At 44.7% G+C, this 18073-nt stretch overlaps 1 protein-coding gene across 7 annotated transcripts in view; it reads right to left on the reverse strand.

Annotated features, from left to right (window-relative positions):
* Apba2 (amyloid beta precursor protein binding family A member 2) overlaps positions 1-18073 on the reverse strand; it is a 223930-nt gene that overhangs the window by 55850 nt on the left and 150007 nt on the right. For all 7 annotated transcript variants that reach the window (XM_087901553.1, XM_087901551.1, XM_087901556.1 and 4 more), the window contains exon 4: positions 1191-2184. In XM_087901553.1, coding sequence (XP_087757679.1) covers positions 1191-2144 — 954 coding nt within the window. In that variant the 5' untranslated portion in view covers positions 2145-2184. The remainder of the gene's footprint in view (positions 1-1190; positions 2185-18073) is intronic.

Below are 18073 nucleotides of genomic sequence, written 5' to 3' on the forward strand. Positions count from 1 at the left end.
ATGTCACAAGCTCCATACAACCCACATCCATCCCTGCGGTGCCATCGTTGCTGTTGGGGACAAACCCATGCTCTGAGAATGAATGAATAAACATATGGGCATTTTGGCCTAAAGCCCAGACTAGGGCGCAGAACCCCTGCCCACAACATTCACTAGTACAATAGCACTTTATATCCCACAGCACCCCCCGTGAAGGCAGAACTGCTGTGAATGATAGGCGCACCCCCAAAGTGAAGTCAGCTGGTACTTATTAACTTAGCAAGAACAAAAGGCACCAAGATGTGTGGGGAATCTCACAGCAAGTCAATGTGATTTACATTCCAAACATAAGCGTTCACTGTGTGTATGTGTGCGCACGTGTATGTGTGCTCAATTCAATATATATTGACTAAATATTCAAACTCACAAGATCTTCTGGGAGAAAATGAGGCTTTACAAACCATGAATGCAGTGCATATGAAGGGCCAAGAAGAAATTCTTTTATACAGATGCAGTAATTACATCTACTTGCGGTGATTTTTTTTTTCTATTTGGGGGGTTGGGATGGTGTCTTTCTCAAGTGTGTTTATTAGACTACATACTTGCTTCAATGTGACTTAAATAAACCATGGCTATGCTTAGGTTCCCTTGTATTATTCCCTACAACTTTATCAAATTTCAAATAATGATTTTCAAGACAGTTCATGTTCACAGCTAAGTCCCAGTCAGGTCAAGAGAGCTTTGTAGACATTGCAGTGGGAACTGTGAGATGTACTTGTCTGCCTAGGTAGGGAAGTCCATGAAAGCCTGCATCCCCCTGCCACCATCCTGACCAATGCTCTGCTGGCCTGAGGAGCCACCTCAGCGAATAAGAGGGTAACATGGATACTCTCCTGTCAGGAGCAGATTCAGGCGGCAGAAGGCAGACTGAACCTCCCGAGGGCAGAGCATGCCCTAAGAGATCAGAGCTGTTAATCAGTCCTTGGGTGGTACGGGTTTCTGAATTTAAGGGATGGACACGTAAGTGACCAGAGCATCCCCAAACCGTCACAGTTACTGGACAAATGAACTTAGCTTCCGTTGTGAACTATACAACAGCGAATCCCCCCTCCACTTGCCATCATCCATCCTAGGCATCACTACCCACTGGGTAATGCCCCACTCTTCAGGACCCTCTGCCTACCCCTTTCTTGGGGGTAGTCAAGGCCTACCTGCTCTTGGGGCCACTTCGGCCTCTCCTCTGGGGTCCTGGTCTTGGTCTTGAGTCCTCTCTGGGGGTCTCCAAGGTGTTTGGCCTCAGAGGGAAGGTTCAGCGACTTGGGCCTTGCCTCATGCCTGCTGGACCCATGGCCAGCCTCGCTGGGTGGACAGGCCTCTGTGGAGTCCCCAGGGTCCAGCGCAGGCATGTGCTCAGGACTAGCCTCGCTGGCACTAGTGATACTGGTCATGCTCAGGCTCATCTTGATCTCAGCCACTATCTGGTCGATGTCTTCCTCTTGATCCTCCAGATCCCTGTCCCCACGCCTCATGCGATATGGTGAGGCGCCACCTGTGTTCCCATTGGCCTCCGTAGGGTAATAGTCCTGGTAGCTCTCTTTGCTGGGGCAGTAGTGGCCATCTTCTTCCTGGTCATGGACCTCCAGGGCAGATGGGTCATCCTCTGGGATAGGCAGGTGGCTGTCTGGATATTCCGGGCTGTTCTCAGCCCCGTGGCTATGAGTATGAGGGCCCACTGAGTCCGTCCACTCCTCCACGGCTTCCTGACACTCATCAGTGTCCACGGGATGTGCGCCATGGGCGATGTACTCCTCCCCGTTACAGTCCATGCCCTCCAGGTAGCTGTCATCCTCAGGACAGTATCGGATGTAGTAGGTAACGCCCTCCTCCTCCTCTGGGAGGCCCTCATCATAGTCCTCCTCCTCGGATGTGTTGTTCACATAGTCAGAGCTGGAGTCCCCGTCGGGGCTATGGTTGTGACACTCCTGTTCCTCGGGCGTGGGGCTCTCTGGCCGCAGAGTGGCCAGCTCCAGGTCCGTGGGCACATAGCCCTCCAAAGGAAGCTCCGTGTCCTCACTGTCAGGCTCCTGGTCATGGGGGACAGGACCCGGTCTGGTCCTGTGGTCCAACATGCTGCTCACAGTGCTCTGGCGCTTGCGGTGGGCCATGGCAGACACTCACACAGCCATTATGACCTGGAACCAGCCACTGTGGAGAGGAAGGGAGAGAGAACTATCAGAGTCACATGGACCATGGCCAACCCAAGATGCATGCCACTTGTTATGGGACCAAATCCGTATCCCTGTATCTGGACAGCCCATTTGCTTAGAGCCCTGTGAATGCACAGCTGTTCACGGGATGTGACCATGCTGTCTGAACCAATGAAGAAAGGCATTAAATCTTCTGGTCTAAACCCATGTGACATCACTTAAGACACACACAGACTGAAGCATCACACTGTACCCCACATTTCCACCATCACTGTGAGTCAATAGAATTGAGTGTATAAATAAAGTTTGTGTGCTGGTTAGTTTAAATGCCCACTTGACACAAGCTACAGCCATTTTGGAAAAGGAAACACTGATTGATAAAATACCCCCACTGGCCTGGAGGTGTGTCTATAGAGTATATTCTTGACTGATGATCAATGTGGGATGGCCCACCTCAATTTGATTGGTGCCACTCTTGGTCAGGTGGTCCTGGATGACATAAGAAAGCAAGCTGGGCAAGCCATATAAGCAGCATCCCTCCATGGCCTCTGCATCAGCTCCCTGACTCCAGGTTCCTAATTGGTTTGAGTTCCTCTCCTGACTTTCCTCGGCAACCAGAGGATTCAAGTTGAAATAAACCCTTTCCTCCCCAAGATGCTAATGGTCATGGTGTCTATCACAGCAATAAAACCAGAATTAAGAGAGAATGTTTGGGAAGACCAAACACAGAAGGAAAGTTTAGGTTCTATATTTTCTGTTCAAACACTTTTAACAATAAAAATGCATTACTTTTATAACGCACTGAACATGCATTCATTACATCTGAAGTTCCCAGAAGTCCATCTCGGTCCCACTGCTCTGTAAGTCTGCCCTGTCTTTTCCCTCCTCCCATTCCATAACTATCTTCACAGAGGGGCCACTTGGCAGAACCGTCTTGGTTGAACCATGGGGAGCTCAATGCATGTGTGACTCCTGGCAGGCTTGGGAGTGTAGCAAGAAGGAGAGAGATACTCAGCTAAGGGGACAAGAAGAATGAGATGTGGCTGTAGCCTGCAGGATATGCAGCACAGAACCATAGGAATCCTACAAAGATCCTGTGCGCCCACAATGGGACAGCATTGCCAGCACTGCCCAGCAGCCAGTGCAGTGCCCTGGAAGGATCCTGTGTACCCACACTGGGACAGCATGGTCAGCACTGCCCAGTAATAAGTGTTTTATTTCTTAACCAAGCAGGGGCACTGATAACTGTTAGTGAGCACATTCAGGATTCCTCTGCTAGGATCCCCTCTATGGGCCTACCATGGATGAGCTGCTTTTGGGAGACAGGAAGCTGGAGGAACAGTAGCTGATAAGGGTTATCACAGGCCTCAAAAAGAAGGGGTGGCTGCTAGATTCAAGATAAAGGTGGGTGACCAAGAGCCTGGGTAATGCAATGGTGACGTTTACAACACAATATCTTTTGTCTGCATCACAATTACTTTATTTGTTCTCTGTGTGTACATGAGTGTTTGCGTGTATACATGTATATGCACATACACCAGCCTGTCCGTAGAGGTCAGAGGACAACACACAGAAACTGGTTCTATCATGTGGGTCCAGAGGATGAACCTCATGTCATTAGCCTTGCTTGCAAGCACCGCTCTTCACTGATTCATCTCACCAGCCCATAGCTACTGTTTTTTTAAAAAAAAGTATATTCCAGTCATCTAGTTAGGAAATGAGAACTTCCATTAAAATAAAAAGTGGTTAAGACCGTACATTTATTTTATAGCTATTTTACCAGAGCTAAATAAAAACAGAAAAGAAGTGAGACGTTAGACTGGAGCAGTGGAGGGAGGGAGGGAGGGCAGGGCTGAGCAGGTATGTAGGTGGTGAGGACAAATGTGTCAGACATGGGGAGGCTGAGGACAAGCTACGAGAACATTCTCAGTAGCCACTGACCAGTTCTGAGCACAAGTCCTCAACAGTCTGCCTCTGACACCGTGCGTCCCCACAGGGCTCATAAACCAGAGCTGTTTGCATCCCATCGCCAGAGTGCCCTGCTCAGTCCCTTGACTGCAGTGGTACCCAAAACACATCACAACCCTCACACTGAATTTTCTATGTACCAGAAAACCTCCCAGATACACTGTGATAGCCAGTTACCCCAAAATACCAGAGAGAGATGTTCCCGGACTTACAATGAGGATGAATCCTGATACCACTATTGCACTTTGAAAAGACTATACATATCTAAAGTTCAGATTTCTAAAGTTGGCAATTTATTTCCACTGATTTACATAAAGTCGGTAATTTATTTCCACTGATTTATTTTGAACTTATGAACGTAGTTTATAGCTACAGCTTTTTGAAGTTCAAGGGAAGACTAAACTTTTGTTAGAAAAAAAAACTCTCATTGGGAATTTCCAGTGCTGTTTCATTTAATAATTGTTTGTCACTCATCTGCAGATCTGGTTGACGAAGGGATTGTAACTTTAAAAAAAGATATAAATCTCTATAAATTATGCAAAAAATTATTAAATAAATTAATTGCTAGAAACTTTTAAATTTCTGTGAACAATATTTTCATTGGTTTTTTTTTTTGCTTGTTTTGTTTATCTAGGCAGGGTTTCTTTGTGTAGCCCAGGCTATTCTGGAACTAGTCCTGTAGACCAGGCTGGCCTTGAACTCACAGAGCTTGCCTGCCTCTGCTTCCCGGGTGCTGGGATTAAAGACATGCGCCACCAGACATATTTATTTTGAGACATGGAACATGTTTTGTGCACAAAGAATAAATCTTGATTTTGATTATAAGAAACACTGAGAAAGTGGTTCAATGCTGAGTTAATTATCTAGTACATAGTTCTTTTTGCGAATGTTCTGCTTTTATACAACATGAATAAGGGATAAAAGTTTCTAACAGAGAGGAAAGAAAAAAAAACATGTAAGTAAAATAATGAATTCCATCCATCTAACCTGGAGAGCACTGACACAGCCTCCCTGACCCCAAACACGCTCATGATCCAACACCAGGGTTCCTTACAGCTGGGGAAAATTCTGTAGCACAAAGTTAGCATCCCACTAAACACTGAGTAACTCTGAGAGGATTCTAAACATTGGGCTGGTGGTGAGAAGCAGGCTAGTTGCATGGGTACACTAGCACACCATTATAAACTTGAGAGTCGTGAGTCATGGGACAGGCTAACCTTTGTGGAAGCCCAGCTTTCCCCCAGCTCGCTCGTCTATGCTATTTCTTCTCCCCAGCACCAGCCCCAGGCCATTTTGACGACTGTGGCTGTGTGATCTTAACACCAGATAACGCAATTTTCTCCATTATTCTCCTTTTTGATCTTCCCAGTTATTTTCACATCTCCTCTCTCAGACGAACTTAAGCGCTCTTGAGGCCAACGTCTTCCGGGGTCGCACCACCATCGTGGCTGGTACAGCCTTCAGTTATCAATTACTGCAGAGAAATTTTCAAACTGACAGCACTGGATCTTTTCCTCCAGGTTCACTCGGCAGACAGCCCCACATTGACCTAAGTCCTAAATGGCTTTGTAGTCGCCTCCAAATGTATCAACGTCCTTTGTTAAGTTTATCCTTACATTATGTTCATGTTGCAATGAAGTTTCTCTCCCCTTATTTCCCTGGTTTGCTGGTATATAGGGGAAAAAATATTGGTCAAGGAAAATTACAGCCTTTTCACTTATTGCTGATTGCTTTGCTTTTAGTTGAAGCTGTTGTGTCCCTAGGCCAATGTCACCACCGCATTAACACACAGCCTCGGTTCTCCTTCCCACCACGTGGTCATCTTGCTGACTACCTTCCTATGTTCTTCCCTGTGGGAGTAACTAAAAATGGTACCAGACGTATCCTTTGCTGTGTTCATCTGAATGAGAAATGTCTCCCACGGGCTCACATGTGTGAACACTTGGTCCCTGGTTGGCGGCACGATTGGGGGAGGCTCAGGTGAATCTAGTTGAGGAAAGGACACCACCAGAGGTGGGCTTTGAGTTCAGACCCTGTCCCACATCCAGTCTGCAATCTGCTTGGGATTTGATGTCATTGCACGCAGGATGTGATGGCTCTCCCTGCTCCTGCCGCCACATTGCTCTGTCTGTGCTTCCCATAAGCCCTCAAGTAAATTCTTTCTTTTAGGAGTTGGTTCTGGTCATGCTTTTTATTACAATAACATAACAGGAGCAAATACATGAGTTTATTTCTAATTTCAAAGACTTATCCATTTAGGGTGTCTATTTTTGTCACTACATGCTCACACATATATACAGGTGCACATGCCCATGCCTGGACACAGACGCCAGATGGAGATGTCAGGTATCCCCCTCTGTCAGCCGCTGCCTGTACTTTGGAAGCAGGATCTCTCGCTCAGCCTGGAGTCTGTATTTTCTCAGGTGGGCTGGAAGCCAGCAAGCCCTGGCTTATTCTTTCTCTGCTTCCCTCTCAGAGCTGGGGTGGTGGCAGTCCTGACTGCTAGGCCATCTCTCCAGCCCCAGCACATCCCTTATGCCTCATTTAAATGAAATGCTTTTGCTTTATTAGTGCTTTCTTAGGGCTGCGAAGACAAGTGAAATGCTGGAATTTTCAAGAAGAACAAAGACGACAATTTTATTTTATTTACAATGGCTTGAAACAACAATGATGACAAATACCAGAATGTTAAGGAAGGAAAGATGGCGTCGCTATTACCGATTTTTTTTTCTTTTGAGCCACATTATGATTCCAGTGGGCAGTGGTAAGGGCTGAATTTTTGTTTGTTTTTGCAAACGTCTCACTATGAAATGCAGCTGTGGCATGTGGGTTTGACATCATAGCTCTAACCTGGGCCTCCTTTCAGTGACTATAAAGAGAAAAGGACCCACAGCGGCCACCTGGGAGGGGAATGATGCCCTTTCAAAAGAATCTGCAGGTGGACTTCCATTCCACCTTCTGGGCACCTTCTGTGTAACGACGGTGTGCTCCCGCTAAAGATGGACACTACCTTGTTCAAACTCGGGAGCAAATTTTCTGGAAGACTTTGAGCAAAGTATTTGAGATGGTGTCCAAACTTAGGAAACTGAAACGCCCTATCTGCCTGCCGGTCTTGAAGAAGTTAAACAGGAGCGTTTTATCAGTATACTTTCTGCTACTGCAACAAAGTGCCTGAGGCTGGGGAGCGTTATAAAAGAAAGTGGTTTATTTACATCCGTTCTGGAGGTTTCAAGACCAAGACACCAATTCAGTTCTAGTAGTAGTAGGCATAGGTATGGTGGAATATGGTCAAAAGGCAGGGGACACAAACCAGAGGGCCAATGAGCACTCCAAGGACCAACTAGGTGTTGTAATAATCCTCTCTCTCAAAAGGTAACTCGGGATCTCCTAAGAGCTACCTTAATCCCCACTGAGAACAGCACTCCCAGTGACTCAAGGGTCTTCCTCTACCCCCATCTCTTAACGACTCCATCACCCCCCCCATTATCACACAAGGTCTAACTTCCAACACATCGACATCCCAGGCAACATGCTATATATTCATACCACAGCCGAGTGGCCACTTCAGGTCTGAACTCGACAAATAGGAAGTTAAGGGAAGCTCTGAATGAATGTTCAGGGGGATGACGCACGGTCAGAATTGTGCCTTACATGGCTCTACCAGCACAGGAAGAGAGTGGCTGTGGCAGGTGACACTGAGCCTAACGTACATCTCTTCAATGGAACACAGGGGCATCTAGGAGGCAGAGCACATAGAAGAGGAGCATGGCAGAAAGCGAAGGGCTGCTTCCCAGCAGACTGTTATGCTCACTCTGAAGGCACATGTCAGCTTGGGGATCTGCATGCTCATGGCATGTTCTGGGTGGGCGTGCCAAGCCTAGCCTGGAGCTGCGAGTGCTTCAGAGACAAGCAGACCTAGGATGTCACTTGAACAGTATGGGGACTCCCTGCTCTCTGTGAGATGGGTTTGACCTCTTTACCAAGCAATAGAGTACCTTAGTCTATATGCCCCACTCATGGGGCACAGGGAAGGAGGGAGTTCCTGTAGACTGTGTCCAGCTTATAAGTGGCTCCCATTGCCACCGGCAGGGCGAAGAGTGGGTAGTCTGGCAAAGTGGGGGCATTTGGAGAAGAGCAGACAACTCCCACACCAGAAGACAAGGTGTGGCCGCAGAGAGGCAACAAAAATGTGCAGAAATGGATGCGGAACAATGACTCCTGAGAAGAAAACAGCTCAGCTAGCTTCCTCGTGCCTGTATCTCCGATGACATGCTTATGTGTTAGTGATGTTTAGAAGTGAATTTGCGGTGATAACCGACTGGGTTAGATGCAGTTATGAGGGTGGAACCCCACATGATGTCATTAGTATCTTCTAAAAATTATTCAATTTATCATTTTTGAGATTGTAATCCAATTACATAATTTCTCCCTTGACTTTCCTCTCTTTAAAGAATTCCATATACCCATTTACTCTCTTTAAAATTCATAGCCTCTTTTTTATAATAGTTGTTTTATATATATGTTCACACACACACACACACACACACACATATATATATTTACACAGGCATATATTCCTAAGCACATACACTGTAACCTGCTCAGTCTGTACAATGCTACTTGAATACATTACTAGTAGCCTTTAAGAAGACACGTGAGCTCACATACTCCTCTGTTCCCTTTTAATACTCCACCATGCTACACCCTCATCAGGGACAAGTCCCCTGCTCTAAGACTTGCCAACTTCCAGAACAGAAGCCAAATAAAGTTCTGGTCCCCCTAAGTCATTCCTTCTGTGGTATACGGTCGTGGAACAGACATGAAAACAACATCCTGGGATGTTCAGGCAGTGTGCATTCCAACACAGTGTCAACACATCACATGTGGCATGGGAATACTTTACAGCCGGATGGCAAAGGTTGCTGCTTTTTCCACACCTCATCTTCAAGGAAACTTTTTCAGGGAGCCCCTTGATGCCTAGAGGAAGCACCCACAGAACCACAAAAATGCCACCTGCTTGGCTGCCATCATCGGTGAACTCAGGCAACAACTGGTGGACAGATTTCAATTGCTTAACTACATAGCACATCTAGGGGCACAGCGACTGTGGGAGGACAGCTGCCCTGTGGAAGGCCTCAAAGAGCTTCTCTCCCTTCACTGGGAGAGAGCCAGAGGTGTGAGCAATCCGGCATGCTGTCTGCTACAATGATGTGGGTAGAGTTTTATACTGAGGAGGTGACTGCTTCTGAGGGCTCATTACTTTCTGGTGATGAAAATGGTGACCCACTGCCCTGTGCATTTAACAAGAAAAGGGAGTGTCAAGTGATCCAGCCAAAGACAGCTCTGTGCCGTATTCCTTTCCGTTCTTTATCAGCCCATCCCTTCACGCTAAGAACTTACTGGAAACGCAGTTTTGTGTTCTCCTCTTTTCCTTTCTTATAGTGTATTTAACACTTTTATATTTATTTGTGTGTATGTGTGTGGGTGTGCGGTGGGGGTGCAGGTGCCTGCAGAGGCCAGAAGAGGACATCCGATCCCCTGGAACTGGAATTATAGCTGGTGAAGAGCGACACGAGATGGGCACTAGGAGCCAAACTCAGGTCCTCTGCAAGAGCAAGTGTTCTTAAGTGCCGAGTCGTCTCTTCAGCCCTTCCTCTTTTATTTTAACGTAACGCTATAAGCAATAAAAACTCACCGTGAGTTTCATTTTAATAGTTGCTAGAGAAGTAGACAATCTGCTATAGACCATATGGTTGAGTCTCCTAGAAGTTCTTATGTTGAAATCTTAACCCCTAAAAGGATGGCATTAGGTGGAGATATGAGGAGGTCATGCCAGAAAAGTTGAGCCTTCTGAGTCTTATAAAAGAGGCTCAAGAGACCTGCCTTTCTCTCCACCATGTAAGGGCCCAGTGCAAAGGAACCATCTATGAATCACAGGAGAATCCCAGGCAAATAGCAACGCCCCAGCATTTTGACCTTAGACACTCCCCCCCCCCCAGACAGCCTGAGCCACGCCCATCTGCAGTACTTTTGTTAGAGTGGCTTCTACTGATACAGAACCCATTCCCTTATTGAATGCAGTGTACTGCTCTTGCATAAATGATGTTGTAAGGCTTCCGAAGGATATGACAGAAGCCATTCCCCCACCCCAGGGTCTCTGTTCAGAACACCTCAAAACCTTTGTTGCATTTCGTGGCCCACATCCTCAGATGAACACAGGCAGGTGTGTGGTCAGGAAACAGTTAACTGCATACCAATAGGGGTCCAGAGGTTTCTATTGCAGAGCATATACACAAACATATTGCGGTCCTTTGCTTCTGATTAGTCATATTAAAGACAAATCCTTCACAACAGACCATCTGGAAAGCTATTTGGATGTACAGGAGAAGCACAATTGCCTGCTACATGTCCAAGAAAATGAGACCCCGTGTCCAGACTCCATTAATCCTGTGACAGCGCATACATCAACAGGAAACACAGCCTCTGACACGGCTCAGCACTCGGTTCCCGGAGCATCCTAATGAGATGGGGATAAAGGCTCATTGTCGACCAGAGAGAGCTGCAATGTCCTCATGACACGTCACACTTGTCTTCTACACGGGAGAACGCACTGGCTGGCTCTGAGAGGAGCTGGTAACAGATGCAAACGGAAACCGCTATTCAGCCACCACAAGCCAGGCTGGGGACAAGCATAGCATACAGATGAGATGTGGACACAGCCAGGCTGGTGCCAGCACTTCTGTCTTCCAGGATGGCCTTGTGTGTTGTAAAGATAGCATTCTTTGGTTGTTTTCTGATGTAATTTAGCTGCTTGGACTACACACGATTTGCATTGACATGATCTTAGGGAACACTCAATCAGCTGGAACTCTCTAGATAGAAGTCACCAGATATTTTCTTCACAATTATAGGCAACTCTGGGTTCAGAGGGACAATCTCATAAATCTTCTGAAACCCAGGCTGATGTCTACCAGTGTCAAGCAAGACCCCAGAATCTACTTTATCACAGAAGGTATGTTTTCCTTTGAAGGCTCAAAACTGTTGAACACACATCAAACCTTGATTAACAGGATCCTACTTAAACGAGTGTTGGCAAAACCCCAAGACAACTGTGTGGCAATGGAAACATTTACAGATTTTAACACAGAGAATGCAGTGCTATGGCTCAACTACAGCCATATACAAACAGAATAAACCGAGAAAACACATTGAATATTAGCAAGCATGGCCTTTGAGTCATAGGACAACAGAATTTACCTCCTGCCTCTCTTTGTATTTTCACGGCACTGCTATAGCCAAAAATTAAGAAACAAAACAACAACAAGAAAAACAACTAGTGCCTCCCTGCAGGCCCTACGGAGCCCAGGCAGCCACAGGGTCAGGGGGCTTTTCTATAGCAGGAAGTATGAAGGTCTCAGCCCTTCTTAAGGGGACAGGGTGGCGGTGTGGACTAACTTGTATGGACTACTTCGTTCCTCTGGGATAATGTTATGCTTTCCCACCACATCATTACCTCAGAAAGAGTGCCCAGTAATGGCCTGAGAACACAGCCACAAACTACTGTCAGCCCTTCTCAATCAGCACCAAGGCCACAGAACAGATTTTTCCAGAATCCCATCACGCAACCATACTGAAGCCATAGCTAATGTCATACATGTCAGCAATGTGTGTAAGGGCTTCTACACCAAAACTTTAGTTTCCTCGCTGGTTGTCTCTAACCAGTAAAAACAGTGGATTCTTCTGCACAAGAACTTCTCAAGAGCTTCTGGGAAAGGGAGGGGATGCTGAAGTTAACCACTGCATGGCATATTTGTTCCTGCAAGCATTGGCGGGCTGCGACGCCTGGGGTCTTGAAAGTCTTCCTGAGGGCCATGTGTTAAAGTCTGGTCTACAAAACGGGACTACAGGGAGCTGGTGAAGCCTTTACAGAGGTATAGTTGGGCCCTATTTAGGGCAGTAGGAGTGTGTTCTGAAAGAGGTCACTAATAGACCTCTAGGGCCTCGCTCTCTGCTCTTCTGCTTCCTGGCTACCACCCTTCCTCTCTGTAAGCTGATAGTGTAGGTATTCGTCACAGTGACGGGAAGCTGACCGAGGTGCGGGACAAGCAGGAGCAGTGATAGGATGGCAGCTGACACAGAGCATGCCCATCATTCACCATCTTCTCATCCTGCCCGAGAAGCAACTTCTCCACTCAGCAAACACAGGGGATCACAATAGCAACAAAGAAGTCTAACACGCTCAGAGCAAACAGCTACAAGACCGCCCGGCTTACAATGATTGTTGGTGCTGCCGTCCTGTTATTTTCAAGTACATACATCAAGGACAACTTAAAATAATCCAAGGACATGTGGGTCCCATCCCCACACCCACCACAACCTAGTGTGGGAGAATTGTCTGTAATCTGTCACTCATATTTTAAATAAATGCTGACTGGCCAGGCAGGAAGTATAGGTGGGAAAACCAGACAGGAAGTAGAGGTGATGCAATGAGAACAGGAGAATTCTGGGAAGCAGGAAGCTGCCTCCGCCACTCCTGCCCAGACCACCAAAGAAGCAACATGTGAGCTGACAGCTGGAAAAGGTACTGAGCCACATGGCTAACACAGACAGGAATTATGGGTTAAAGTAAGATGTAAGAATTAGTTAATAAGAAGACTGAGCTAATGGGCCAATCAGTTTATAATCTTATGGAGTCCTGTGTGTGATATTCTTTGGGACTTGCCGGCTGTGGGTACCGGGTGGGACAGAAACCCCAACAAGCAGGCCCCTCATGTTACAACAACCCACACATGTAGATGTCAAAACCCATAGGACCTAAGAATACAACCCTAATTTGAAGTCTGGACATGGCAGATGTGACTCTCTGGATAGGTTCACTTGGGCAGGCCCCGATCTGGGATGACTGTGTCCTTCTGAAAGAGAACATCTAGAGACAGCTCTAGAGAGAAAGTAGGACAGGTCCCCTCCTCAAGCTCAGAAGGAACTGACCTACCAACGACCTGTGAGGTCATACATTTGTGCTGCTGGTGCCATCGCTGTAGGGACTTTGTTATGGCAGCCTGGAACACTAACGTCATCCATAAAGATAATGTGCACATCACTCACAGTTAGCTCTGTGGAATCTCCGCAAGCCATCAGGGCTGCTGTCTTTTTTGTTTTTAACTCTGAATATGACTGTTGTTTCAGCTGTTCAATTTCCCTTGCCCTTCTCTATATATTTTAGAAGCAATTTCTCAATATCTATTTTTTTCAGCCCTATCAGGTATTTGATTGATTAGGGTTGCTTTGACTCCATTGAACAAGCAGGGCAGAACTTAGATCTGAGCCATATTGAATCTCCAGATGCATAAATGTGATAAATCTTTTCGTTTATTTAGGTCATCTTCCCTTTCTCTCAACATCATTTTATACTTCCCAGCATGAACACTCTGCATGTTTTCTTAATGTAATTATTCTCTCCCTCGCTGGCCCTGGCCCTGGCCTGCCTTCTTTCTTGCCTTCCTCATGCTACTATAAATGCCATTTTCTTTCTATAACTGGCTATTGAGTTTCATATAGAAATATCACTGAATACTGAGTATCAGCCTCACTGAGTTTATTCATTAGAACCAGGAGTATTTTGTAGGTGGCAGGGATTTTGCAGGCAATAATGTAACCTGACGAGAGCTGGCTTAATTCATTCAATTGTGTGCATGCAGACTTGCCAAAGACAATATTCTCCTTCCCTCCTTCTTCCTCAGTCCGTCTGTCTATCCTTGACCCTCCTGTCTTCCCTCCCCTGTCTTGCTCTTCTTCCTTGCTCCCTCCCTTTCTGTCTGACCCTCCCGCCTCTCCATCTTGTCTTCCCTCTTCCCTTCTTTCTTTCCTTCTAATCCTGTTTTATGGGTTACATTTTGCTTTTGGCAAGAATGAATGTTGAATTTTATTGAGTGTTTCTACCCACACTGAGACACTCTTGATTCTTCTTCTTTTCACTGTGACCACCACGGAATTCACTAATGAACTGTTGAATTCTGAACCCCAGCCATGTACGAGATTAATCTACTTAACCATGATGTGTTTACCTTACATATGCTGAGTGCACTTGGTGAAGAAGTTTTCACATCTAATTTTGTATTTGATCTGAAATGTTCATATGGTGCCCTTTGTTTCTCATACGAAAGGAATGCTACATTCACATCTGAATTGCTTTTTCTGTTTTCTTCAAAAGGCTATGGAGGATGGAACCATCATTATTATCTTATTTATCTGATTTCTTTTTGAAATATCTGAAGAATTCAGCAATGAAGTCATTTAAGTTAACTGAAAATTTTTGGAAGTTTTTTAAACCATAAATTTGACATTTTTAATAGAGAGAAGGAAATTTATGTCATCTATTTTAATGAGTTTTTTAGTAGTTTCATCTTTTTTTAATGAATTGATCCATTTCTCTAGGCAAGAGCTTATGCCGATGAAGAGTGTGCATCTTTCATAATATCAAGTTCCTTCAAAGCCCTATTTTAGCTGCATGCAACAATATTTAACATAGCAGAATTTAATTTTCACTTCTTTCAAGCTGTTTCATTTCTTGAGATTTCTTCTTTGACCCATGAGTCTTTTAGAAGTATGTTATATTATTTCTAAATATTTGAGGATGTCTCTACTCTACAGCTTCCAGTTTAATCCCACTATGATCAAAGAACATCGCACAATTTCAATTATTTTAAATTTATGATGATGTGTTTTATAATACACAATCTGATCTACCTTAGTGATGGCTCCATTCTCACTTCACACAATCTATTTTACCGTTAATGGGTAGAATTTTCTACAGATGACCACAGGGCGTTTTAGTTGGTCAGACTGTCCATCGGCTCTGAGCTTCTGTTGCCTTTGCCTTATTTGTTCTACGAGTTACGGAGGGAGCACTGCTGAGTTATCGCCTGCTTCTCCTTGCACTTCAGTCAGTTTTGCTTCGTGCATTTAGGGGCTCTGCTGTTAGCCACACTCACATTTAAGACATATGTCTTCTTGGTGAATTAGACCTTTTATCATCAATAGTTGTCTCTCTTTACCTGCTAGTAATTCTCCTTGCCCTCAGGTCGTCTTTCTCCAACATTAAAACAACCATTTCAGCCTTTGTTAAGTTAAAGTTGGAACAATGTATCTTTGACTAGCCTTCTGTTTTGATCCTGTCCGTTTTATCTCTGGTACCAGAAATCAAACCCAGGGATTTGGACATGCTCAGCAAGAGCTCTCCCACCAAGCTCCAGCTCCAGCTCCAGCTTCTTACTTTAAATCTCTTTAGGGTTGATTTCTTAATAGAGAAAGCATAGAACCCAATCTGTGCATTCTTAGCTGACATTTAGGTCATTTACATTTAATATTTTTACATTTATATTTAATATATTTACACTTAATATATTGATGGACCAAGCTGAATTTAGATCTACCCCTTTGGTTATTTTCTCTTTGCTTCCTTCATTTCTTTGTCCATCTGCTTCTCCTTTCCTGCCTAATTTTTGTTATTTACATTTCTTTAGTATTTCCTTTATTTGTTGCCCTTTTGACTTAATTTCCCTTTTTGTTGTATTTTGGGGTTCTGAAAGAAGGTCTCACTATATAGCCCAAGATGACCTCAAACTCTCAATCCTTCTGCCTCAGCATCCTGAATGCTGGGATTATAGGCAAGCACCACCACACTCAGATCTCTGTATAATTTTTAATGTTTATTCTATGGATTACACCATACACACCTAATGTTTTATGTTCTACTTTGAGAAAATTTTACCACTGTAAGGAAAATATGAAGCTTTATTATCATATATACACCTTACCCATATCTCTTATACTACACGTGATATATATATATATATATATATATATATATATATGTACATTAGCACACACAAAAAGGTAATGCTTGCACAAGACGCTCACACACATGGTGAAGTGCCTAAGAGGTGAAGTCAGTCAGTTTTATCTACTTAGGTCTTCACAGTCTTCATTGTTTTTCTTTCCTAAGATTGAAAGAAAGTGCCTCTATTCAGCTGGGAAAGCAGCCATCACACACAATACTGATTAACAAGAATACACACACACACACACACACACACACACACACACACACACACTGCAGCATAGTGATGCCATGGCCTTCAGAGCTGTATAAGCATGAGTGTCTCCAAGCAAAACCCTTACCAACACATTCAAATAGCATCTCCCATCTTGACACAATGGCTACCTGTGCCTTTCTTAAACCATTTCTTTAAAGCAGGGACCCTGCAAACAAATCCTCTTAGGTTCCCTTTATCTGACAAGTCTTGCTTCACTTTCATTCCTGAAGAATTCAGTCACTGGATCCCAGACTCCTGACCTCATGGTTTGCTGATGTTGTTGTTTTAATATTAAAGACACCAGCCCACTGTTTTTTGGTCTCAGCAGCTTCTAATGAGAAATCCAGTCGCTGAGCCCCATTTCCTCCACTTACAATGAGCCTGCTGTGAAGATACTGTGTTTAGACGCAGTCTTCAAAAGGATGATGACTGTGTGTCTGTGTGTGCTTTTTCTTTTGGCTTATGCTGCTGGAGGTTTTGAGCCTCTGCAGTCTGTAAGCCTGTATCTTTCACTGATGTGAGATGTGTTAGGGTTTTTATTTCATCACATGGCTGTAGTTTGGTATGGACTGTTGCTTGAAGCAAGGTCTTACTCATGATCCCCCTTACTCTGCCTCCTGAACGCTAGGATAGTAAGAGTTTGACACCACCCCCAACTTCAAGAGTGTGTGCCTGTGCCCACCCTAACCCTACCCTGTGTGTGTGTGTGTGTGTGTGTGTGTGTGTGTGTGTGTGTGTGTGTGTGTAGAGGGAACACACACACACACAGCTTTCTTTTTACTAAGGAGATTCCGTGATGTGAATCCTTACATTTCTGGTATTATTCTAAAAGTCTCCAAGGACTTCCTATTTTTGAAAATGTTTTCTTTCTGTTACTTGGAGGCAATTTTATTCAACTACTTACAGATAAATAATTCTCCCCTATGGCATATCTATTTTGCTTCCCAGGCCATCCAATGAACGTCTTTATTTCATATATATTTTTCAGTTTGAAATTTTCCATTTTCTTCTTCTTTTTTAAACTTTATATTTGTCTAATAAGAATTTCCTTCTTTTTGCTTAAAAAATTGCTAACATCTACTTCATGAAACACTTTAAAGTCCTTGACAATTGCAACATCTAGGCCACCTCAGGGTGATATTTGTTATCTTCCCAATTTCAGAACTGGTCACTTTTTAAAAAATAAAATCGTGATTGACTGGAGAATTATGTAGATTTTCTTGGCGCTTTGTAGATCAAAGAAACTTGGGTTTCACTCTAGACATTGTCAGAATTCCCGTTGGAGACTCAAGTGAATGTGAATGCCCTTCTGTTCCTGGGGCAATTTACCCACTTTGAGCCAGACCTCAGCTCCATCCTGTTTGGTTCCTGGACAAATCTACCCACTTCAAGCCAGACCTCAACTCTGTCCTGTTTGGTTCCTGGGGCAATCTACCCACTTCGAGTAGACCTCAGCTCTGCCCCACTATTTTCAGGAGGTGACTCAGATGCCAACTCAGTCTCAAAAGCTTGGCTATGACCCCCGAGTCTCTGCCTCACACGAGTTGTCTAGGTGTTAAATATGGTTCCAGGACCATGACTCACACTGCAGGTTAGTTCTGAAGCCCTTGCTAAGGGTCTGTACCTGTATCCGATGCATATAGCTGGTCCGGACTCATAGGTAGAAAGGTAAATGATAGGTAGGTAGGTAGGTAGGTAGGTAGTAGGTAATAGGTAGCTGTCCTCTCCAAGATTTCTTTCATAATCTCCAACTACCAAAGACTTCTTGTTCTGGCTCCTTTCTCCACACAATTGGGCAGTCTCAGAGTTTTAGCCTAACATCCA

The sequence above is a fragment of the Myodes glareolus genome, chromosome 24 (genome assembly GCF_982192425.1).
Source record: "Myodes glareolus chromosome 24, mMyoGla1.1, whole genome shotgun sequence".
NCBI classification, from domain to species: Eukaryota; Metazoa; Chordata; class Mammalia; order Rodentia; family Cricetidae; genus Myodes; species Myodes glareolus.